The sequence below is a fragment of the Bombus pascuorum genome, chromosome 1 (assembly GCF_905332965.1).
Source record: "Bombus pascuorum chromosome 1, iyBomPasc1.1, whole genome shotgun sequence".
In the NCBI taxonomy this organism is placed as follows: Eukaryota; Metazoa; Arthropoda; class Insecta; order Hymenoptera; family Apidae; genus Bombus; species Bombus pascuorum.
In genome coordinates, this window is record NC_083488.1 from 16,807,949 (window position 1) to 16,834,643 (window position 26,695).

At 33.8% G+C, this 26,695-nt stretch overlaps 2 protein-coding genes across 9 annotated transcripts in view; both read right to left on the minus strand.

The window, feature by feature from the left end:
- The window catches only part of LOC132906584 (A disintegrin and metalloproteinase with thrombospondin motifs like), an 83,817-nt gene extending 69,933 nt beyond the window's left edge, over positions 1-13,884 (minus strand). For 2 of the 5 annotated variants that reach the window (XM_060958915.1, XM_060958936.1), the window contains exons 1-2: positions 13,405-13,884; positions 11,364-11,690 (exon numbers count right to left, since the gene is read on the minus strand). The gene's annotated coding sequence lies outside the window, so the exon portion shown is untranslated. Of the gene's footprint in view, positions 1-11,363; positions 11,691-12,923; positions 13,006-13,027; positions 13,047-13,404 lie in introns of those variants that run through there. The other 3 variants (XM_060958919.1, XM_060958920.1, XM_060958926.1) reach the window with 3 other exon arrangements.
- A 2,751-nt stretch (positions 13,885-16,635) lies between these two features.
- On the minus strand, positions 16,636-25,903 carry LOC132906616 (ornithine decarboxylase-like). 4 transcript variants are annotated; one of them, XM_060958975.1, is made up of 9 exons: positions 25,541-25,903; positions 22,737-22,910; positions 22,419-22,658; positions 22,265-22,341; positions 21,998-22,171; positions 21,576-21,915; positions 21,274-21,488; positions 20,926-21,134; positions 16,636-17,302 (listed from the first exon to the last, which is right to left on the minus strand). In XM_060958975.1, exons 3-9 carry the CDS (start codon positions 22,603-22,605, stop codon positions 17,296-17,298), a joined length of 1,209 nt encoding a protein of 402 aa, XP_060814958.1. In that variant the 5' UTR covers positions 22,606-22,658; positions 22,737-22,910; positions 25,541-25,903; the 3' UTR covers positions 16,636-17,295. The 4 variants fall into 4 exon arrangements, with proteins under 4 accessions (XP_060814958.1, XP_060814932.1, XP_060814950.1 ...); XM_060958949.1 differs by lacking the exon at positions 16,636-17,302 and adding an exon at positions 19,388-20,832 and having other exon boundaries at positions 25,541-25,902; XM_060958967.1 differs by lacking the exons at positions 16,636-17,302; positions 25,541-25,903 and adding exons at positions 19,388-20,832; positions 24,953-25,065.
- Positions 25,904-26,695: the final 792 nt, after the last annotated feature.

Genomic DNA, 26,695 nt, shown 5'->3' on the forward strand with positions numbered 1-26,695 from the left:
TCTCTTTTTTGCGGACGGCCGCCATCGAACGAGATGGAGCGATCGCAATCTGACGAACGAGCATAACGACGCGGACTAACTTAATAAACCAGTTGCCCACAGTTATATAAATGAATAGCGTTGGCTCGTAAAACATCGCCGCGGTTGCACGCTTCTGTTTTTCCGGTAAAAATGAAACGATATTTGTCAAAATGGTTAACTTGGTAGCTTCGATTTCATCAAGCAGATTCCATTCGAATCCAGTGTTTAAGGTTTTGTGTTTGAAAAAGAACGCGAGGTGATTCATGGTTGATCTCATAGACTTAGGGTTTTGGAGGATAGTCGTTGGAATTTTAGATAATTTGTGTGTGATGACCTGTTCCGTTTCAAGATCAAGGACCTCGGATGGTTTTGAAATTCATTCGTGGTTCTCTATGATGTCCTACGATCCTCAGATCCTCATAGTCAGATCTCAAACATCGAAATGCGCTGTGGTAGCTCCTACTTCTATAAGATTCTCATATTTCTAGATATCCTGTTGTGTAGGATTTTGCACTGAATACTTTACAACGTCCTATGATCTTTCGAACTTTGCATCTCAAAATATCTCTCGTCCTTCTACGGAATCTTTCGATCCCTGGATGTTTCATAGTGTAGTCTACTAAATGCGAAGCTTGCAATCCTAGAATCTCGGTTATTGGCTTTCAAAGACCACTACAAGGGTACTCTATAATTCTGGAGTTTTAATTACAGGGACATTCAAATCCATCGATACCTTTAAATTCAGGCCATTGTGGTGTCCATGCATTGTGCAGCGTAATGAGTTCAGCGACTGGAGTTTGAGTCAGCAACGTGCATGGACTGTAAAATATTTTCCGGCTTATTGGACGTCAAGTCGTACAAATTAAAATTCTTTAGAATGTTTGATTTCCAAATGTTTTATTATACTTGGAAAAATGATACATCTGAGAGTCTCGCGACGCCATAATTAATAGATATTCAAAATTGTTGAACCTGAGGAGACCGTGGAATAAATCTCACCGACCTAGTGTCTTGATGGTTAATGACGTTGGTGTTAAGATTGTTTCAAAGTGACTTTCACGATCTGGATGTCCTGAATATCCTGGTACGCCTGGAATGCGTCCGTAGGCGGTCAAGATACCATAGTGTTCGCTTGGCAGAGCTTGAATCATCTACTCTAAGGTTGTAGAAGCCAAGATTACATAATTCTGCTACGCTTCGAGGAACACTATTCATCCCCGATTTGTACACTGGCTTTCTTTCGTCCTCTGAATATATGTTGACACATAACAATGCACAATATAACATTTGCTTTATGTATTTGTCAGCGAAAAGTAATAACATTGTTGGAAGATGGTGCTTCCTGTTTAAAATATGTATGCACTTTCTCAATTACTTCTTCTAAAGCAAACGTCTGTTACTTTATGTACCTACGTCAGTGCAGAGTTGGAGAACAAAAATTATGCTCTATTATTTTCATATATTCTTGAAGCCTGTCCATCGACGCCTTGTACCATAACATTTGTATTACGTATTTCGTATCTCGAAAGTCTTATTCTGGAAATCTAGTAAAAAAATAATTATTTCACTGTTCTTCGAAAATCTCGAAATCATCATAACGAAGAATGATTTTAATTATTTACAACAGCGATTTATATTTAAGCGACTGAAAAGTAAAACTGCTCAAATTTATTCCTTGCAAATTTCTAAATCTTGCTAGCAGAACGTTATGATTAATTTTTTAGAAACCGAACGGTTTATCTTATAGAACTGATCGACTTAGCTTCTGTATGGTTCATTTATTCGATAAAAAAGATGGTTGATTTGAAAGTTCTAATCGATTTAATACTTTCAAATGAAAACAACGTTTAGATTGAAAACGAAGATTACAAATTCTAGTAATGCTTCGAAGCACGCGAAAATGGTCGAATAGAACAATAAGTATAACTTAATAAGGACGTGGTGGTTACGTAAATGTACTACAAATTCGAAATAGGAATGCTTCTTTCGTAGGAAACATCAGAAATAAGAATAGGTTTAGTGGTGTTTCAAGTCACGAAAAGATGATTCCATTTAATAATAAGTGTAAGTTAATAGACATGCGACCTGTTATATAAATGAACTGTCTGCTCAAAGCAAACATAATTCCACGGTTTTACTTTCCAACTGGAGGAACAGCCATTCAATATCAACACAATGAAAATACTTTCTTTGAAAATTACGACTCACGAGACGTTTGAAATGGCTTTTTGCCAAAGAGAAAAGCGGATTTAAATTGAACTGAAATACAAATAGAGATTTTCTAAGACTAATACGAAGGAAACAGTTTAGTGAGAATAAAGTTGCATAAGAATAAAAACGGAGTAAACAAAGAACTTGACAATTTTTTAACGCATATACGAATAACGATGTTTCGATTCTTACAGTTCCATACCATAGTCAACAAGAGTGGAATCTGAAAAAGATTTTCCAGAACGAAAAACTTCATAATCATTGAATCATAATCACGCTCTCCGACTATAGTTCAAACGAGAACCCGAACATCGATCGATCAAAGAATCTGAACCAACGTAGATAATAATGAAAAGCACTTCCTCAACGAAGAAAAGTACATTCATTCAAACTGGAATCAAACTTTGGAATAAATGAACAATTCAAATCGAGAATAGGCAAAATATTTTAATCAAAATTCTGCTTCCCGACGATAGCTCATACTTCTCTTCGTATTTCAAGTTCTTCTCGAAAACCTGGATCGACGTGATAAATAAAGATTAAATCTAAAGCGAATTCTATATGGAATAAAAAATTTGGGAATGTCACAAATCACGAACAGACAAAATATTTCAATAAAAATTCCCCTTTCCAAGCATAACTCAAGCATTCGATATGCTTTCGAGAACTTCGATCGATATATTATTTAAAAAGCGAATTGAAATGAAATTGCAGAGCGAATGAAAAATTCGGCAGTGCTTCAAATCACGAGAAAACGATCGAGCACGGCCTACTTCGCGCATGAAACTATTCATCGTGAATACTTATCGAAAGGTTGGTTTTCTCCAAGCGTGAAAGTGCCCTGCGATCGAGACAGGAGTTTGGCACGAACGAAAAAACGACTGTGGCGATAGTTGGAATATTTATTAAATAAAATTCCATGGTCGTGGGTCGGGATCAAGGAAACCGATCGAACAGCAGACGGAAGGAAACCGACAGTGAATATTTCCGCGCAATTAGTAACAGTTTTGCCCACACGTGAAAGCCGCGAGGAAATTAAATCGGTCGTTCGACCAAAGAAGCGGAAGTCAGTCTTCGGTATATTCTGTATAACTACGTAATACACAATTATTATTAGTCAGTCGCCGAATCTTTGTTCTTTCGCGTAAACGTAGAATTAGGTAATTCAGTTCTTACGCGAAACTTCTATTCCTTTTTAGCTTGGAGTCAAACTGTTACGTTAGATAAGATGTTTTTTATCAAATTGAAACGAAGAAATGATTCGAACGAACCGCATGATCGATGTTACTCGTTGTTCGAGTTTTCTTTAGTTATTCTCGCATCAGATACACCTTTCAGGATCGTTGATTATACTAATTTGTCTTAATGGCTAGCTAAACCTATCACCATTAGCACGAGTACAAGTTCTTATACATGTTCTTCGGAGATCAGACGTAGAGGTGCTTTAATTAGAATTCTTTCATCCGTTCGTACTGTATTTCTTTCCCTTTCTAACACGGTGGTCCAAGGATTTCGAGATTGATGATACATAATGTATTTAAAATCAGTTTAATTTTAATCTCTCTTAGGATGAATTTGCTAAGCTCGAAAAAGGCAGTAATATCTTTTATTTTTCTAGGGAGACTGACGTAGATAAAATTGATTGATGTGAGAAAGTATTTTATACATTCAGGAGTATGTACTTATTTGCAATAACTTTTTACATTTTCGCATATCAAACGCAAAACAACTAAGATCGAAAGATGAAGCAACTAGATTGCAGGACAACTGTTTGACTAGAAACAGGGATAGAACTTTTCTCCTTTGTATTTTCTACGTCGACAGAAGAACACAACCATACTAATTTCAAGTCTGAAGTAAAGTGAAGCATCGTTCGCTTTCCGCATTCTAATTAATCGCATTACATCTTTACGCGTGACTAAAAAACAAGCCAAACTAAAATGCCACCGTCATTTATCTATCGTTCTTCCCACTTTCTATCCATTACGTGAATGTTCCCTTTATTTTCTTTTATTAAAGATCAAGTAAAATTAAATAGACCAACTAAGATTTGTTTGTTCGTTTCAGAAAAATTCCAGATTCGGCAGAAATCGAGGTCAAAGTTTCCTAATTTACGTCTAACAAAATTATCTTAATCCATTCTACGCAAACACGAAATCTAAATTCCTTTCTCATTTCGCTCATCTCTCACGACTTCTCTAATCCCTCGTTTCCAAAAAGAAACACGAAACACGAGATATTAATTCGTACTTCTTTCATTCTATTCCTTAAACATGAAATACCTATTTCCAAACGAAACTAAAATACAGCGGCTGATAAGAGAAAATTTAAAATCGATGGACTGTGAATTTTAATAATTTTTCTACTGAAACTTTTTACCATACTGATAACACTCGTATATTCTGTTTATTCGTTGTTCTTGTTAAATATAAACATTTAGTAGATTTACGTCTCATTTTATAAACTTTCTTTTGTCCGTCGTTGTAGTTCCATTTGTAAACTAAACTACAATATACTAGCATAATTTTCAGAAAAGAGACTAGGATACCTTGTTCGCTTTCAATTTTCCATACGAAAGAATACAACGTCTTCTCTCGCCCATTCTTGTCCCATAGAAAATCATGCAACATTTGTCACCACCTACACCGTTGGCAATTATTTCTATACTCGTCGCTATTAAGATAAGTGTCCGCTTGAGAGTAAAATTGCCACGTTGCTTTGTGAGTGACTGTTCAAGTCGTCGCTTTTATTTCGATAGAGGACAAATTATTTATTTAAGAATTGTATAAATGATACATCTATTGAGAATTCATAGAATTAAATTCATTTTTTAAATTAATTATTTAATATAATTAAATCAAGTCGTCGCTTTTATTTCGATAGAGGACAAATTATTTATTTAAGAACTGTATAAATGACACATCTATTGAAAATTCATAGAATTAAATTCATTTTGTAGGGTAGTCGCTCTCAACGCAGTGTCCATTCGCGAGAAATACTCTCAAGAACGATTGCCGTTAATTGCGTCTCGAATGGACGTCTATCTGTGGACTCCTCTGAGTGGCAGATTGGTCGTCAGAATGAAACTCCTACGACGCGTTCTCAGCTCGAAACCGCAGAAATCACCCTTTTCCAAATACGATCGTTTAATTAAACGCGACTGTGTCCGACGAACAGATGCAAAAGCACGTGAGCCATATAAGCGATCGGAGCTCGTGTTCGCGTTATACAATCGCAGGCCACGATTTGCCCGTTACGGTGCGTGCATACGAGGCAGCCGGAGATATTGAAAACGAGAGTTTCGATCTGTCCGTGCTCGCTGTTTCACCGCGCGACGAAGGAAAGTGTAACAGGGCGAGAGGATTGTGCCGGAGAATAGAGAAATGAAAGTGGCCGGCCTGTCAATGGACCGACCGTTCATGCACGAAGTCGACATTTAGCGGCAATTAAAGCAAGAACACACAAACGTGCTACTGTTAAGACAGAAAATCTTTTCTGTCAGAACTCTTGTTATTTGGCTGGTCGATTTGACTGATGTGTCGGTATAGTTAATTATAAATAGACAGTAAAAGATTTTTGTTTATATGCGTGCTGCTGTGCGTCTACGTGTTGGATCAAGTTTTCATCGCATTGTTGCGGTATATTTGACGTTGGTTTTGTCACTTTTTTACGGTGATAGAATTTTTATGACTTTCTTTCTCCTCGTTTCGTAGCATAGTTTTGAAAGAAGTTTAACAGATAAAAATGGGAGAAGTAGTTGCCTTTGGTTTTGTAGTTAGTATCGTTAATTTATTAACTGGATCGTCTTGTATATTGGGCCAATGTTACTAGCAAACTTTTACAAATCAAAAGTTGCAAATTATCAATTCCAACGAATATCCTGAATATGACGTTATCAAATTTGATAATAAAACAAATAAAACTGTACGGTATCTAAATTATTTAATTGTCATCTGTGAAATATTATGAAATTGTACATTAAAGAAAAAATTGACGTGAGAATTTTCAGATTTTTGCTCTTCGGACAAAGCGTAGTTTCCGTGGAGAAATGTTGTCGGGATAAAAAGACGATTTAGAAATCCGAATGTATGTATGCTTCATCGTTTTTCTAACTCGATGTTAACAGTTTTCACTTTCGATCGAAGTGACTTGTGTTGTCGTCGTAATAGTCTTAAATCGTTTTTCCGTGTAATGATTGCAACAAGAAACGTTACATCTCAGGAATAAAAAAGACATTGTCAACCTCGTTATTTTATCAAACTTGTGTTAAAATCACCATTATGAAGATAGTAAACGAATGTTTTGAAACAAAGATTTTAAACAATCTCTGGTTGAATGTCAAATGGCAATGAAAAAATGGAAATTCAATAATTCAGAAGTCAATACAACAGCTTTCATATTTTTGTAAATTCTTCCTATTAGCTCCAATGCTCCATTTCTATTTATTTTAACCCATCTTTAGAGAATTTTAAGATCAAAGGTTTATTATAACTCCTAAAAAATCACTGGACATATAATGACTACAAAAAAAATCAGTTATTAATTTTTGAACAATCTTGCACCCATTATGCAATTTTCTTTCAAGAGGTTCATTTAAAAAACCATCTGTTTGTGATTCATGTAGCACTGTTAGTAGAGTTCATTGTCAATCAGAATATAATTGAAACTCGTTCAGTGTTTTGGAAGAAAAAAAATATATATAGGTATATATATTTTTTTATTTTATTTTATTCTTTACTACATGAATTATATATTATTATATAGATGTACACGAATTTCGAAACTTTTTCACAATGATAATGCTAGCTAATGCTTTCCAATTTAACCCTTTCATGCATATACTTCTGTTTGTGTAACAGCTGCAGATGAAACCATAAAATATTAGACTCAAAATTGAATTTTAGTTTGAATTAAATTTATAAATTTTTAATCAGAAACTAAAAGAATATAGATATAATCAGATTTCAAATATAATTAGTTAATTTTGGATAAAGCACAATTTGCTATTCAAGCAGAGCATTTGAATCGTTTTTCACAAGTGAGAATCGCGAAATTTAATATCATGAGAACGAAAAAGTGCAACATCGTTTTATAGATACGAGTATATAGAATTTTGCGTTTCAGCAAAAATGAATCGTGTTCCTAGAATCGAGCTTTAAGTTACGTTGTTTGTACGCGATGACCGTGCTGATTACGATTTTCTAGCGAGTAAGAATTATTTATGTAAAAGCAGGTACCCGCATCGTGTTTGGAAAAGAGGATGTACGGCAGTGACACGTGGAAATGTTTCCATTGTTGGACAAGGGCAACGTCATTGCTCTTGGTTATTTAATTTATTATTTCCTTTCCACGCTGCCTTTAAAGGTAGGACAGTTAAACACAGCATCTAAGTTTTATTCCAATACGCGTTTTCAGTCCAAATTTTTAATTAAATTTAATCAGATCGAATTTAATTAGAATTTAACGTGTTTTAAGTTAAAGTCTCGATCTTTTAATATTTCTATTTTAAAAATGTTAAATAACAAAAATTAAATTTCATTTTCCACATAATCTAAATATTTCATTTTTCCGGAGAACCTAAGTTCGATTTTCTCGTTAAATAACTAAAATTAAATTTCAAATGTAAATGAAAATACAAGCTTTTCACTAAAGGAAACATATTTCTGGTCGTAATATATTAATATATTAATATATTACGATTATATACGATAGAAAGTAAAAATTAAAGCAAATAGAATAGTTAAAAGTGGCTCTACTTCAGGTGTTAAATTATTCATTGAAGTAGAATCTGAACTTCACGCTTCAAAATTCGATTAAATCGTTAGAATTGGTAGAATAAATTAATACAAGAAGGAACTCTCAATGAAGCTATTTCAAAATAGAAGAAACTAACAAGTACTACCATTAACTTTAATTAAACATATTATGGTTGGAATCGCTAATCAATTAAATCTAATTTGATTCTTACATGGTATTTCAACATACTCTGAATTTTATGCAAACCGATACGCGCCCAAATTGCTTGTATTACTTCGAAGCGAATGTAAATTCTTGTATTACTAAGCTCATGAAAATCCAATCTATGTACACATCGTCTAATTAATTAGCTTCTTTTATAGTTTCGGAAACCGATGCTCAATTCCTCGTATGTTCGAACAACGTCACGCATTTCGCTTCCTATAATATACTTCCCCTCTTACGAAACCGCGTTTATTTAACGAAAAGGAACAGTAATATGAAGGAAGAAATCTTAATTTAATCGCACTATCGACTTCGTGTTCGAGATACGGGCTCGACGCGTGCATAACTCGCATTTTCGAAAGGAAAAACCAAGTTAATATATTCCATTGGCACGATAGTTTGGTAAACACGCTTTCATTGATACCGAAAACAATGACCGTATTTCTAGAATGTTTAACCGATCGAATATGCAGCCTACAATTAAGGAGTAGAAATGGAAAGAAACTGGGGCAGAGAAGAGGAAGTCCACTGCAGGAAAAGTAGCACAAAATTGGCGCTATCAAAAATTTTGGCATTTACCCTCGATCGATAGTGTTAAATTACAGTTATAATAGTTGTATATGTATAATAACTGGATTGCGGATGTTTCTGCAAACTCGTATTTTTATAAACCTAATTAGACAAGCAAAGTAAAAATTATTGAAGCTAAGTAAAAATTTAGTTCATTCGCTGAATGTTACGCTAAGTAATATACACTGTACTTTCAATATTTTGTATAGTTTTGTATACGTTACATGTTACGCGCATTATGTGCGATTTTGCGATTCTAGATTTCCTATAAATGCCTAAAAATCCTTAGTGTAATAATAATTGCTTATAAAGTGACGAACAAAAGTACGATGAACTGTATTTTGGCACGGACGAGCTCTTTTGTAAAATTTTATTTGAACTTGTAAAAAATACCATTCTTAAATAATTGTATATTATCTAGGATGAAAATATATTAAGTATATACTTATACATATATTCTATTTTATCTATAATATCATATATAAATTTCATTTTACATATACCCGTATACCGAGAAGTGCCTTTTTTAACATTTTCAATTGATTTAACCTTTGACCTCATTTTCGAAAGTGATCCCACGCTGTTGTAACACAAAACAAACTACAAATATGTAACGATCTTTCCAAATCTCTTACTAGAACCACTTTAAGAATCATAGGCACGAGTATGCAAATGACGAATGTTCGTGTTATAACTTAGGATTATGATTAGCGTCATGTGTCAGTTTCACCGACAACGATGTTAGTTTTTAGCAATTAGGATCGCAATCAGAACAGACGTGATTCACTTGTTACTCGCTCGGCATTCCAATAAAATTCATAAGTGAGCGGTCGTTCAATGTTTATGTAAATGAACAGGTTTACGTAATACCGGGTTATCATTTATCTTCTCTAATTATTCCTCCAGCGAATCGGAAGTCGTTACCTCGATGCAGCATGACCCTTAGCAAACTAATCGATTGGACGCGTTTCACGCGAATAATTGCTTTGTTATGGTTGTTTACAGCGCGGCGAAAAAGGTAAATCGAGGATCGTTAATTGAAAGCAAATAACCAAAGTAGAGGAAATGTAAACTGGCTGAACGAAATAACAATAAAGCGAGAAAGTAATTTATCCACAAGACGAGGTAGTTGCGAAAGTTTTGTCAGTTTATCTATTATTTATAGATATCGTTGCCTTTTTAAATAAATTACGAACTTACGTAAAAGTTAAATCTATATAACAACTGTGCTACCTGTATTACTTCAATAAGAAGAAACTAAAAATATAAAGTCGTGTACGAACGTTTTTAAATTCTTGAAACATATTAAATTATTTAATTCCATCCGTGACATATATAATGTTAGTGTAACTAATATGATTGTTAATGACCCTTACGAGTTGATGCAATGATCAAAAGAAAATGAAATTAAAATATCTAAAAATTGATGGCTTTTTGTTTATTTTATGCCAAATATCGAAGTAAGAAGTTCGTTAATACGTCAAATATGTATATGGCGATGAAGTTATAAATGAAAAGCATAACATAATTTCGCTTGAAAATCAAGCACAATTAAATAGCCGAATATTTATACACGAAGATACTGTCAAACTGGTTATTAATGACTTCATAAGAACAGACAATTCTCTGCACAAAGTATTAACCAGGTAAGAAATAAACAAGGAAAAAGTCATAAAATTAAGGGGACAATACTTAATTATATAGAAAAAAAAGATGAAAATATTAAAAACACTTGTTTTATTCCTATTGGTACGTAAAACCGACAAAACTTTTTCATTTCATAATTTGTTCGAATTAAAAGTGAAACCGTGAATAATAGCTGAACGTTAAAGGTTTTATATTTATGCGGAGACTGGTAATTTTACCATTTTTGTTACTGACGCTTCACTTTGGTTCATCTTATCGCCTTCTAAGCGTACGTGCACGAACATTATGCTGCAATTTGATATATATTCTCCGCTATAAACTAGAGGTTTACGAGCGTAATGTTAGAAATTGATCGAATTGAATCTCGTTTGCAAATCATTCCCGACTATAACGTTACCTATTACGTGCCATATTTTTGCCTTGAGAGTGTACTATCGCTATATTAGGAAACTTTCTATCATCTTTTGGCTATTATTGTATACAAGTTGAAAAAAAGTGGATATTAGTTAAATGGCGTATTAATTATGTACAAAACGAACATAATATGTAAAATTACAAAGCAAAAAAGGCATTCATGATATAATATACCTTATAATATTTAATATGTAAATGAAGCAAATCTCTGCTACTTCTTCAAACATGCTTATAAAATTATTAATTTGCATAAACATCGGCAGTCTAACTATAATGAAAGCACGTAGAGTAGATTAATATTCAAATTTCACAGGCAAATTTATACGCTTCACAGACTAATGCATAAAATGTCTTCTCTCTAAAGTGTCTCTTTAGACACCAGTAACGCTTATAATCATCTCATCACAATTGAATCCAAAAGTGAATATAAGAAACGAACAACACAAATACAAAATAAACATATTTATCTATAAATAATCAGGAATATTGAAGATCCAAAAATCGAAAAAATCATGGTAAAAAATTCATTCAGGACTTACGTCATTTATGGTCGACAGGCTTGGAACTGCGTCGATCGAGTGCACGATATTCCAGAACCCTCATGTTTCCATCATCGCGGCTGTCGAAGATCTTCGGTGTCGTCACGACGACGGAACCACGAAGAATGTAATTCAACCCCACGTATCAACGACGCAAAAAATCAAATTTGCTACTATACGGATCGAGGGTAAACCGTGTCTCGATCTTCCCTCAGCTGCCGTCGAATCAAAGGACTTTACTTCCGGCGAGACTCCGGTGCGCACCAATTTCCTGATCACTGCACATCAACACACTGCCGGATCCTTTTCGACGCTCGTTTCCTCTGCCTTTGTATTTTTACGTTCGCGAATGCAATGGAAAAAAAGCAAATTTCAGTAAAAAAAAAAGAAAAAAAGAAACGTGCACGAGTGAAGACGCGTCTCTTCGTCAGTTTCGATACGAAAAAACTTGTCTTCTCGATTACGCAAACGCGACAAACGGGCTAAAAATAAAAGTCGCAAGCCGAAAACCGGAGAAAACAATGTCTCACGTGCGTCGCGCGCGGAGATTCGCAGCTGACTGCGCTACTACGGTTCGTTATGTCCCCTTCAATAGCAGGTAGCTGCCACCGCCGATTTGACGAAGTACGAGGACGCCTAGGTAAACAAAACGCGGGCTTGAAATGGAAGATATTACAAAGTGAAAAACGGTCGAAACTTTGTTTTGTGGCCAAGTTTACGGGAAATTCTTTCGAAGTTGTTGATATCGACGGATTTTTTCCTACAGCACTACATTGAGATACTTTTTAATTTTATATTGAAAGTTTGAATCAATATGAAGAATGGACAAGTTCTAATCTTATTCGAGATTTGAAAAATTATATGCAACATCGTATTAAAGATTTATTGTTATAATATTTGTATTAACTCGTTAAAGGTAAGAGATAGAGCAGGATGTGAAAAATAAGGAATAAATGGTTTCTTTTAAATATAAAATTAGATTTTCTTTAACACGAGTTCGAAAGTGATAAACATGCTCTAATTGAACTAATTTTGAAGCCTGACATTAATTAATCAAATCATAACGAATGATTAATCTATCATCAAAATCAGCTTGCATTACTTTTTTTACAGTGAAAGGTACAACGTGTTATCGTTAAAAATGATTGCTCTGAAAATGTAACGTTTTCAAACGACATTCGAATAAAAATATAAATTTTCCATTTTTTTAAACCTTAATTTCATAAATTTTCAAAATCTCAAACAACATAGATTTTTTAATTTATCTTAACAAAAATATCTCAATCGTACATGAAAAATAGTGTCATTTATATAGATACTAATAACAAATAATAATAATAAAAGAATTAAGATAACATTCTACTGCTTCCACCAAAAAGAAAATGAATCCCTTTTCATCGCTTGAATGTGTTCAAATTATTGAAATTATTGAAGAATTATAGCTTAATCTATGTATACTACTACTAGAACTATTTATCATAATTTATAGAACGCTACAAAAAATATCATTAAATTCAAGCACGACAAATATGCTCTAGCAACAGACCAAAAAGAAGAAACCTGTCTATTGCCACCGCGGATTACGTTTGGCAATGTCTGCGAAATAGCCGCTTCCTGACACTAAGGTAAGCCTGTGAATCCTATAAGGCCGTGAACGCGTTCACCTTTCAAGTTTCTTATTAACTGTTTTCACCGACCGGTATCTTCAAACGGAGAACACGAAATCGACTACTGTCGACAGGAACAGAAAGACGAGTCGTCTAGCTGTCTATCTCTCTATCGACCATGTCTGACACGCACACAGTGCCATTGTCGTTAAATGAAACGTTTACGTCAATAGGTTAAACGACAAAAGCTACAAGAGCAACTTGGCAAAGCACACGATCCTTTTCTCCAGTTTTTCAGCATTGCCCGCGGAAAGCAAGCTCGCGCCTGAGTATCTGGCACAAGTGCATGTATCCCGTGCACGTACGGAAGACGTGCACTTTCGCTGTCGATCCGATATTCTCTCTTTCTCGATCTCCGCAGAGAGTATCCTTACGCGATATACAAGTATCCTGCGACACGGCTAATCTGTCGTTCCCTATCCCTTTTCCACTCTTCCTCTCATGAGACGAAAATTTTGCGTGCGACGAAATAAATTCTTTCAATTTTTGTATTCAAAGACAACGAAGGAGACGGGCGATGAAAAAGTCTCGGCAAGCAATTAGATCGCTAGAGACGCGCGTGTCACGCGTTTCCTTCTCCTCTCGTGCGGGACGTTTCCACGGTGCTCGAATCCACGGGCATCTCTTTCCGTCGACGGTACCGTTTTCGTTAATTCGCCCCGTTAGGATGCGGATAACGGATAACGGTCGTGCGGCAATGATGGTCGAAAGTCGGCAAAGACCCAAGATCCCGCTTCTCGAGGAGACCGTGATGGACCGACGACGAAACGGAGAGGAGAGGCCGGCGAAAGAGCACACACCGCGGATTGGAAATTAATGCGAATGCGCGAGCGGACTCGGTCTAACTGCGGTAGACGATACCCGTCGACGTCGGTAGCAAAAGCAGAAGGTGGGGAAACGATCCAGGGACTGGGGACTACTCGCCACTGCTGGCGATTGTGATTGTTAGCGCACGGTTGTTCGGTGCGTGCACACCGTCGAGACCAGAAGAGAAGGTTGCTCTCCTCGCCTCAGGTCGGTACGTTACTGGCCGACCTGGCTCGTTTCAAAATCGGGAAAGTCGCCGTGATCCAGGAGGGGCTGTCCTTCTTGAGCTGTATCCCCTTTCAACGCTATCGATATCGGTGGAGACCGGTGGACTCTAACGATCACGCTCGATCGCCGTTTCCTCCGGCGTCGATTACGCTTGACGTCTCCTTCGTCCCGAGCAGCTAGATCCTCTCCTTAACTGGCCATTCGTTAGACGAATTCTTTTTGCGGGAACCAGCTAATTTTCTACAATCGATTGACTCTGTTAGAATTAATTAGGATAGGGAGAGAGAGAGAGAGAGAGAGAAGAAACCGTACATATGCACGGAGAAAGTACCCGGAGTACCTAAGATAGTCGAGGATGGTGGACGTTTATACTTGTTTCGAGTTACTCCGGCGTGATTTACGGTTTATGATCGAAGATGTTTTTTCGCGCTTCCAGGAACGACGTTTGCCGCATTTTAATATTCATGGTGTTACGCAAATTTACCGATTGGCGAACGCTTCCGAGAACAGAAACTCGTTGACAAATTTTCTTTCTGATCTTCTGTTCGGAACAGTACGTTGTATCGCCGGGAGTAAAGATTTCTAAAGGAGTAGCATTCGTTCGCGCCAATTTAAAAAGAGAATGGTCTCGCGCTTGGCAATTTAATATTTAAATATATCCGGAATAAAACGATCTTTTCCTTCTTTTTTCGTTGGCGAGGACTAAATTAGGATGAGTATCAGTATTTAAATGCAAAGTGAACAGTTTTAGGAGCTGTTATAAATTGGTATTTTATTAGCGATAAATAACTCTATTGCTTATATAGAGAAGAATATTATTATTGGAAACTCGAGATTATTTTTCAATATTTTCATTTTTTTAATGTATTATATAACTTTCTTACCTTCTCCAAATATTCCTCTTTCAAGCACAAAAATAAAACATTTAACTATCCTCAACCGTTTCTATATCTATAAAATTTATTAAACAACTAACTCAATTACCAGTCACTCTCCATTCCCACGATACATTTCCGACCAGATCCTCCCTCGCAAGGACGAGTCACGCCGGTCGACGTCTTGTTCTCGGAGAGGAAACGATTGCGGGAACGAAATTGCAGACTACACGGCCGGAAGCGTGTCTACACTTCGCGTGACTTGTCCGAACCAAATCTCGAGGCTCTTGACTCTTGATGGATGTAACATCTAACCATCCTGCGATCCAGAACTAAAAAACATATCTTCCGCTGAACTGAAATGTAAAATACGAGAGGAAGGAAAAGGAAAGAAAAAGGGACGACGGGTCTCGTCAGACAAAAGAGACAAAGAACAAAGTAGAAGGGAAACGCTCGAGGCTCTGATTAGAAGCGATCGTTTTCCGGTTTTCCGTTTGCGAGCCACAGCTGCCTGGCTGCCCCTGCCTTTTCCTTCCTGCTCGCTCTTTCGCCGTGCCGCTGACTCGCCTCGCGAGAGGGAAAGTATTTTATACCACGCTTGGCTTGGCAAGAGAAAGGGGACACGGTTCGCTCCTAATTTCTGTTTTAACTCGGTGAACCTATATATCCTCTCGGTGGCCGAGAGCGTGTAACTCGACGCCAGCTACACTTTGAAACTACATATACTATGTTAGTATGTATATCTGTATGTAAGTAGGCATGCGAGGATTCTTAAGAATACATTACACCTTGGTACACGGTGGTCCAGCGTGTACAGCGGCATTATTATCGTTCGTACGGTCTCGTAATCTCTTCGAGTATGAGATACAACGAAGGCGAAAGAAAGAGAAGAAAGGAAGGTTCGCGCGAACGCGTGCTCGACGAAGAGGCAGGTACACTCTGCCTCGCTGGCGGTGAGACGAGGATGCAGCCTCTTGGCTAAAAGTGAAATCGTCTGTAGAACGTACTTGTATCATAGTCGTTATTATATGTTATGCCAGGCTTCGGAGGAGGACTTGAAACCGCGATTACAGCAGCTGTACACCGGAACAAGCCGCACGGTGCGCGCGTGCGAGACCGGATATCACAGCTAGACGTTCGTCCATAACGAAGAACTCACGGAGACGACTGTGGCTTAGGAGCTGTTGGCTTGTTCGTTCGACGAAACTCCACGCGAAAATAGTAATTATTTATCCGTGAACGAGACTGATTCCATAGGGAAATCCACATATTGTTTGCAGCCGGTTGGCGGATAAACATGAGGCGCGGGTATACCTGTGTTAATTACGAAAGTGAAAGTGTGGGTCATTCACGATACACGTTAGTGCTGTATTTATACATATGAAATAAAAAGAAATCTCGGAGCCTCTTCTTTCTGTTCCTTTTACGTAATTGATCTTGATATTGTTTCTGTGCTCCTTGATTATCCACGTACCGAAACCAAGCACGTTGTATGCGCCTGATTTATGTCGTATATCTATTACAGTCCCTAAAACCAATGCTCGATATAACATTTCGTGTAATTAATTTTAATCGATCGTAAGAAATTTTTGGCACATTTTAATCCGATTAGTTTTCGATAACGTATTGCTTCAGGAAATATTTGTGCGAAGAAAATGTAGGGAATAACAATGAAATAAAATAACAGGGACAATCTTGACAACTTACAAAATCCTTTGCTTTAATATTGTTCTCAATACACAAGACTATTCGATACTCCAAGTTTCCTAAACCTAGATATCTATATATTTAATCTAGTTTTCTTTCTAGAAATATAGCTTTCTGTTCTATTTTCAAATCTTTAAATCTGTATCTTTTGCATCATGTAACTACTTACCACTTAAAAATCTATTGACTAATGTTATTTCATCTGTAACAATATCATGCACCAATATCTCGACAGAATGAAATACTATTAGCTACACAAAAAGTTGTTCCGCCATGTTGACGTCTGTGACAAATGTTTTTTGTAACCTATCCAGGTATCGATGTAAAGTAATCGTTTTTTGTTACTACCGTTACGCTCCTCCATTCAACTCAATCGTCTCTCGAGATCTCGCAAAATCGAAAACTAATGATTTCGCAAAGGATTTCACCTTCCTACTGGTTACAGTGAGAAACAGAAATCTTGTAATCCTCCAGTATCCACTTTAGTGATTCATCAACTTTTCTTCTCCACCGGCTTTTTCTTCGAATTACAAAGAAATCGATTCTAATCCGTAACCATGGTTCCAGTGTTATAAAAGTCTGGCAATTGATGTCTTGTCATCGATCTTTGACACATACACACAGATCTTATCTCGCAGGTAGCGGGATCTAAAGCCTTAAAATAAGAAACGAAGATAAAAAATTAGAATGGTCGATAAATCACACTGAAATTGCTGCAATTAACGATTCCATTTAATTCATAAGCTTCGCGATAAATTATATCAAAATCATTTATTATAATTAACCAGGGCCAAAGTATAGGAACACTCTCGATAAATATCGATAAATCAATCTTTTTTCGTCTACTTCTATCTTTAAGGAAAATCCCTAAATCTGTAAAAGAAAATTAAGACCTGGCTCTGAAAAGCGAAAAAAAAAGAAAATTTATAAAAACATATATATATATATATATATTCAATGAGATAGAATGATTGTTTATTATAAATTATAACTCGTTACTAATTAGTCTTTATGCTAAAATTCCAATTAACTGACGTAGTAAATTTGCAGTTTAAATATTCTTGTAAAACATATCCATATTTTATAATTGTAAATATGAAAATATATATTTCTTTTTTTTCTTTACTACACGAAAATATTTACAATTAGGTACATACATATGTATATGTATTTACATTAAATGATATCTACCTATATTACTCAAAACAATAGATTTCATGTATGAAAAATTTAAGGGAAACAATTTTCTACTTATTGCAAAAGATTTGAATACTTTTGGCTATTTAACTTAACCAAACAAAAACCATTTTTCACCTAATGAGGTAATCGTTCAATTGCATCGAAAGTTGTTTCCATAAAGATCGAAATGACGATATTGAAAAAGCGTGCGTTTAGTATATGGAAACAATAAATATAAAACATGAAAAGATTAGCAATTGTTGCACAACCATCCGGTTAGACAGTGCATTGCAAGCAAAACAACAGTACGCCTTTCACAATGCACAGCGAAGATCGTGACTGTTCGAACTGTCCGTGTGAACTCTGTCCAAAAACCTTGACCAGTCCAAATCTCAGATCGAATCACAATTCGACTCTTCCAGTGTAGTATATACATATTGTTCATTGAAATATTTCGAGATATTTGATTAAATAAGTACAATGATTATCAATAGCTCGATAATCGAATCGTTTACTCTTCTCTTATTCGATAGCACGGCTTCCAAACGAGAATTGCAACAAAGTTATCAATTATCGTTTCGAAGAAATACATCCTTTCTTTGATTGGTTATATTTTATTTTAGATTCGCTTCAGAAGCGTCACGACACTTATAAAAATAAGGAAAATATACATTTGCAATTCTTATTTATAACTACGAATAAAATATGAGTTATTCTTCTGAGAAATAATCCCAGCGCGAGATTGATAAAAAGGAAAAGAAGAGGAATTTTTTTATCATTCGATTGTTGAATCAGAGATGAATCTGTGACAATCAGCATTGACTTTTGAATTAGGGAAATAACGCGGTTACACCGTAATTCTTTGTTTCTGTCTCATAACGAAGTTTTTACAACGGTACAATGATTATACAAAAAACTATTAGCGTATTAAATAAATTTAAAAAATTATATATACTATTTAATTATAGGATGTGTTCCTTATTTGAATTAAATAAAAAATAAGAATGATGAGATACAAGTATTTACATAGCGATCAATTATAGTTTTAGATAAGTAACATCTCAGACTTATCCAGACTTATTTTGTTCAATCAAATTGTACCACCGATCTATGTGTTACACATTATGTCTATGGCATTGCATTATAAATTAGAGATTGGCAAATGAAGTATTAAATGCACATGCAAATGCTGCGATTACATAGCACAAATTAATAATTACATAATAATAAAAATTACTTACGATAATCAAGATAATTTACGCGCGTGTCAATGTTAAAAGATGATAAATTTAGTATATACACATTTCCATATTTAGTTTCATAAGGTTATTGGTCGACAAACTTCATAATCAGTTATTCCTAGCTGATACATTGGCCGATAATATACTTCAAAAGTATTCGAGATTTCTAACTTCAATAAATTCCATGATAATTCCATGTCAGTAGTTGTCACGATTAGATACTCTTAATACCGTATTTATCTTTGAATTACACGCAGTGTATATTAATCAACGGATATCTAAATCTACGAAACGAAGAAGAAATAAGAACTGAAAGCACATTGATTTGATTTTATATATTTCATTACATATATTTATTCGTTAATAATAATTAATTAACAATAATAATAGTCGACATATAATACAATAAGAGTAATAATTAATAAGAAACTAATTATCTTTTCTTTCTGTGACAGCTGCCTCAGTGCCCTAAAGATCCTAACAATCCTACAGAGTTTATATTTTTTTTGACATTTTAAATGAACAAAATTAATTCGAGAGAGATAGTGAACTTTTTGTGCTTATATCATTATACATATGTTGGACACGTACGTCACCTTCAATGCTACTGATTACATTTCCCTCGTAACTTTTTTTTTACATTTTCTTCACTTTTTGTCAATCATGTATTAAGTAACAATGATTATTTGAATAGTTTATAGATATATATATATAGAGAGAGAGATAAGTGTCTCGACGTTTAAACCCTTACACAAGACTACTACTCTTGTTTTTTTATATATCTCGTACAAATTATGTATATTTGAGATTAATATTAAAAAACCACATAAAACATTATTTACCATAAGCATGGACGTCAATCGTTCATAAAAATGATTGCGAAAATTAAAATTACCATTTTTGCTAGCTAAATTTTCTAATAACTCATATTTATATGATTTATAGAAAAATAACCTGAAACTTTTCCCTATATTAAACGTGCAAATCGTAGATACCCATTGAAAAGGTCAATAAACATTTTTTTGAATATTTTAGAAGTCAATATATGAGGAAAACTATTTCTAAAAGCATATATAAATATTCCTACGAAAATATTTTAACATGTCGTTCAACAGAATATCTACGGTAGTACTGAAAATATTTTTCAATAATAGTTTGAAGATTTGATTTTAATTTATACATTCTATCCTTTAATTATTTAGCAGCAATTGCACATATTGTTGCAATATCATTCTGCAATAATTGAAATAATTTGCACGTTTTTAATCTTTTAACAAAAACAAAAAGTATAAACAATTCAGCTTTTCAAAGATGGCACCAAATATTAGTAACGCTCCAAGCTTTAATTGGAATAGAAGCGGAAATAATATTACATTTTTCGCCTACAAACTCGTCAAGATAAGTATAAAATGCAAAATCACAAACCTTACAAAAAAACCTAGTTTCGAATTATATCATAATATCTACGTTCAAAATGAAGATGTGGTTTCTCGCTACAAATGTCGAGTAGCTGTTTTAACATATTTGTTGTTATCGTAGTATGCCTGCACTAATTTAAAGATCAACTTCGAGGTAATCGTAAATGTATGTTGCTGGTGGATTAGTAACGTCAGCTAACATTTCAGTCGATGTCAGTTCAATGTTTGGATTATGCCATGCATTGGTATCAGTTCCACCAATATCCAGACCAAGCCGTAAATTAGCTGGAGTATTACCAATAACAAAATGCTCTTCGGTCAAAGGCAAAGCGTCTTTTAACAAATGCCTATAAGATGTAACAACCAAAAACTTTGTTCATTATTTCAATAATATGACTGCAATCGGAAAGTACATTAAATAATTGCAATCTAAGACTTACCAAATGGTTTCATCAGCGACGATATGAACTTTAGGCACAGGAAATCCATTAAATGGAGAAGCAACCGGTAACGTGTATGCTCCCATATTTTCAAAAATTATCCAATCACCGAGTTCCATTTCGTGTAACATAACGTTTTCTACGACTTGATCCAAACCATCACAAGTTGGTCCCCAAATACTTGAGGGAATCATCTTTCCACAACCTTTCTGTTAATGCCAAAATGTTTGCCATTAAAAACGAATCAACAATATTCTGCTAATATTAGGACATTTAATATTAAAAATATTGAATAATTTAGTACTCTACAAACTATTTTCAAACATTCTAATAATTTAAAATAATTACCTTTAGAGGTATTGGAGTTACATGTTGATGATCATAGAGTAGACAATTGAAAGAGCCATAAACACCATCATTAATGTAGTACATATTGTGCGTAATCGTATTTGGTGAATTTTCATCACCACGCACTGAACGCTTACTATGAATACTAGTTGCAAGAGTAAATGCCGAGGCAACATAAAAACGACCAGGTTCAGCGATTATGTGAACAGCATCGGCTGAGAATTATTATAAGTAAATAAACTTTATAATTAAGTTCTAAAAATAGGGTAGAATATATTATAATGCAAATAAATGTTACATACTATTAAAGAATTCGTCGAGTGCATCATTAACGACATTAGCAATTTTATCAATGCTAGTGCCCTTATTTCCAGGATAACCACCACCAATGTCTAGTAGATATGGCTTGAAACCAAGATCAGTTGCTAAGTCAAACAATATCTTGGATTCGCGTATAGCTCGATAAAATACAGGTGGATCCTGACAACCAGATCCAACATGGAAACTAATACCGATGACATTAAGTCCCAAAACGCGCGCAAGACGTAAAAGATTAGGTGCTTCATATATGGGATCACAACCAAATTTCATGCCTAATTGACACTGAGCAACTTCTGCATCACAACGAATTCTAATAACAACCTAAGATTGAAAAATAATGGATTAGATAAGATTATAACTAAAGATAGAAGAAAATAAAGACAAACGAAATATTTTTTATTACCTTGGCACTTGGATGAAGTTTCTTAATCTTATGTAACTCGCTTTCATTATCTGCTGTCATAGCATCAACTCCAACAGCAGCAGCATGACGGATATGTGATGCTGGCTTAGCAGGATTGGCAAAGATAATTCTCGACGAGTCTACTCCAACGCTTAATACTTTATTAATCTCCGACTATAAATAACAGCAAACGATAAAAATCTTAATTAGACTATTTACTTAAAATACAAAGATACAATATAAGATACGAAGTATCAGATTACTTACTTTTGATGCACAATCAAAACCAATACCAAGAGCAGCCAATACCTCAATCACAACTAAGTTGTCATTACATTTTACGGCTAAAATTTTGTAATGCAATTGATTATTTTTTCATCCAAAATGGAATACAATTCAAAATATATAATAATTATTTTACCATAATAGGGGCTGACACGTGGTATTTTTTCCTTCCATATCTGATGTTTACGTACAATGTCACCAATGTCAAGCACATAAAAAGCTTCTTCTTGCATTCCACTCTGTGCAATGTCTTTGATGACGGTCATAACATTTGACGCACTGTCCAAAACATGAATACGTTCGTCCAAATTTGTTACCTTCATATTGACTATTTTGTAAATTTTTTATAAATACTCTGTAGGTGCTAGGCAGCAAACTGAAATTAAAAAATTATTAGACCATAGGAATCGCATATATTTGATTATTTATTCAGAACATATTAAATGATACATACGAGGCAGCTGTCAATGAGAATTGGGTGAGTCGTGAGGAAGCGGGTTAAGACAAGATCACTATGGGGGTGCTAGCAAAGCCACGGGGGCTCTGCGTTCAGGGCCAACTTCCAGTTGCCGCAGTTATCTACACACCCACCAATAGACTGGCCTACCAGCCTATTGTAGATAGAACCCTATAACAAACAGAATAAGTATTACATTAGTATTTTATACTTCTGTGTTAAAATATTTATTAAATAAAATAAAGCAATTATATATAAAGAAATTTGAATTCCCATTGCAATATATTATAAAATAATTCATTATTAACAAAACATTATTGTTTTCATTAAATTAATAAATATTTTAAATAGTTTCAAAAAATATTTTCAGATCAAGTTAAGAACCTCTTAAATAATCAAGTACAACCTTTATCAATATCTGTAGATTAAGATCATACTTCAAAAGAACTGCTCTATTAAATATTAGTTTATTTATTCAAAAATATAGAAAGCTCTAAAATAGAACTATATGATAACGTAGTAAATTTTATACCAAGTAATTTACTAAAAGAAATTATATTTTTGTAATTTTGTTACATATTTATATAGTTTTTTCTATAGTACAAATATTACATGTACTGTAACTACAATATAAAAATAAATATTAGGATATTTCATGGACATACTAAAGCATTGTCATTGTCTTGATTGATATTTATTTACATAGAGAAAAAATTATATATATATATAATATATAATATAATATATATATATCATTTATTTATTTTTAAAATTCATTAACTATGTATAATTCGCTTAGTATGGATGAATACATTTAGTGCCACATGTCAAACATTTTATTATAGACCCAAATTTATCTTATCAAATTTTATCAATAATAATTATATGAATTTCTTTCCAGATACTTGAAAGATTCAGACTGAGCTTTATATGAAAACAAGATATTTATATAAATTTTACATTAATTTTTGTTAAAAAGAAACTTTACTTAAATAAACTTTTTATAAAAGTTAATACCTTTTTAAATTAAATAAACATTAATTAATCACATTATGTAATAAAATATAATTACTACGCCTACCTTTATTTATAAAAAAAAATTTTGGTAACTCACCTGACGTTTAAAAGTAATTCTCGTAGCTTTTATAACACGTTAAAGCAAAAAACCACTGACATAAAATTTTGAACACACCAAAAACTTTGAAAAACAACTATCTTTATAATAATTTGGAAGAAACAATACAAACAGAGAAAATTGCAAAATTATTATGCTTCTCTTTTGTGTAATGACACAAAATGTGTTCAATTCTAGAAGTGCAACGGGCAGTCAAGAGTACAGTATAATACTGAACCTGAAGTAACTATTTGGGCCACTATTTATACGAGAAAGATAAGTACTATCAGGCAGCCTTTGCGTGGTACCAAGTCTACTTCATGGAACAAAGCTTATCTGACGGCCAAGAAATACATGGTTCAGAGAGATCCAATTGGACATGGAGGGGTAATGCACACGCCACTCAAAGATCAAGTCTTCATTGGGGGCATGGAAATACCGTACTTAATCTATGTTATACTATTGAAATTATAGATAACTATCATTTGTCAAAATCACTTGGCATCTACTGATAACATCTGTGTGAAATACTAATAGATAAAATACAGGTGTTTGGTACATTATGTATGCTACTTTCCTGTCTGTATTACTTATTTCTAAATAAGAAACTACCTCATCAAAAAAAAAAAAATATATATATATATATATAAAGCATTAGACAACTTATGTAATATCACGAAATTTGTTAACAATTTTTAATATATATATTTAATCAGCATAAAAACAGAATTGTTTAAAAATGGAATAATTATTTATATAAAAATTATAAATATATTTTACCATAGATACAAAGTATACATAAATTTACAATATTCTACATACTTAGTTTCTAGAAAACCTAAAGGAAATTTATGCAAAAAACGATTAAATAACCAAATAAGATATTTAGATAATATAAATTTTGATGTTAAATTAATGAATTATAAAAAATAAAATCAAAACAATGTAATACATTTTAATTAAAAAATATGCGTTAACAAACGTAACATATTGTTTAAATAATTCGGAATGAGAATACATCACTTCAAAATTACGTCATTATTATTGTTAAGTACGAAAAAATCAGTTTAAAGAAGAATGTTAACATATTGACATTTACATTATCACTCTCGAATGAAAAGCTCTTCAACTGACACATCAAAATTTCGAATAAAATTCATACATTTCGTTATAACTTTACTGGTTTGCACAGGAAATATCAGACGGAGTTAAGTAGTATTAGCTTGAAGATAACATAGCATCGAAATACAAACTGCTCTGCAAACATGATGCTACCAAATAGCAAGATGGTATAATGTTTGCAAAATAAGTTCTGCTATTGTGCTAGTGCCTATTGTACTGAATGAATAATTTGGATTCGAATCAATTAACGTCACTTACAAGACAGATAAGAATAATTAACGAAATTACTATATAGTCTAGTAGATAATAATGTACATAGATTACAGAGGAAAATCTTACATTTTGCACAATAAGGAAATGTCGTATAAGGAAAATGAAAGAACACGTGATTCATTGTTGGAAAAATATTTAATCTATTGTTAAAGATATCATATGTCGAGAAGTTTGCACAAATTCAACAAGGACCATACAGTGACTCATCGATAACTAAAATTTTCACGTGACAGACGAGTAAGATGCATGCATGCATTCGTGAAGATTATGTCGAATATGAATTTACACGTACCTTATCAAATGATCGCCACCCTGCGGGTCGGCACTCGGTTTTTGACGGAATGATGGAAGTTTTCGGTGACTGGATCTCAAAAATCAGTCAAATCGATCGATGAAGGTTGAAGCTTCGTTCGTGTTGCGACCAGTGTCTGTCGAATTTTCTCGCGACCAAGTCCCCGTTAAAAGAATCGAGAAAGAACATTCGTTTGTTCAATCGTAACTTACGAGTTACGAAAGAACATCAACGCGCCAGTCGTAGTAACTCGTAAATCGTATTTAATTTCGTTAAGAACTCGCAGAACCTAGTGAAACCGCAGAACTTCCTCCCACGGACACACCACACCGAGCAGGAGCTCCCGGAAAGGTTCGTAAATGCATCCAATCCAGAGCATAGTCGATTTTATAACTCGAACTTCGAGTTCACATACTTCGATTATCATATACAATCGATTATGTAGTTTTAAATAAATTAAGAACAGAACTTTAAAAAATATTGTACTTATTATGAGTTACTAGCAATTAATAAAATAAAATAACATCTTTACAAATATTGTAAGTATATATTTGTCGTATGCAAAACATCAATACAAAATATATTGAATATATTTTGTGATTTTAATTGATGGGATAAATTAAAGTCCTTTGAAATGTCGACGTCAATTTTTATATTCGTTTTCAATTTTTACGAAATATTTCTTTTTCTATCATAAACCCTTTGTATGTAACCCTTCTGTGTATATTATTTTTACTTTATAACGTAATATTGCGCAATGAGCAGTAAATGTTAAGTTTACAATCTATGTTACGATACATTCGAATTTTTCTATGATCTTACGTATAGGAAACAAATTGTTACTTTTCAAATGTATGTCATAAAGTGAGAAATGATATGGAATACCTGTTCCATTTTATGCAATACTTATTTCATAATATGCAGTACATCTCTACTTTTACCAACACTATGTTGATACAGATGGATTTGGAGTTTAATTAACTGCTTAAATAACATAGGTACACATGTGTATAAAAATAACAAAATTTAAGAGAGTAAGTTTAAGTGACGTCAATGTTCAATGCTACCAAAATAATATCAGTAGATATCAATGGTTTAAAAACGTTCAATTTGTATAACAAGATACAAAATTAAAATAGAAATAAAGTATAAATT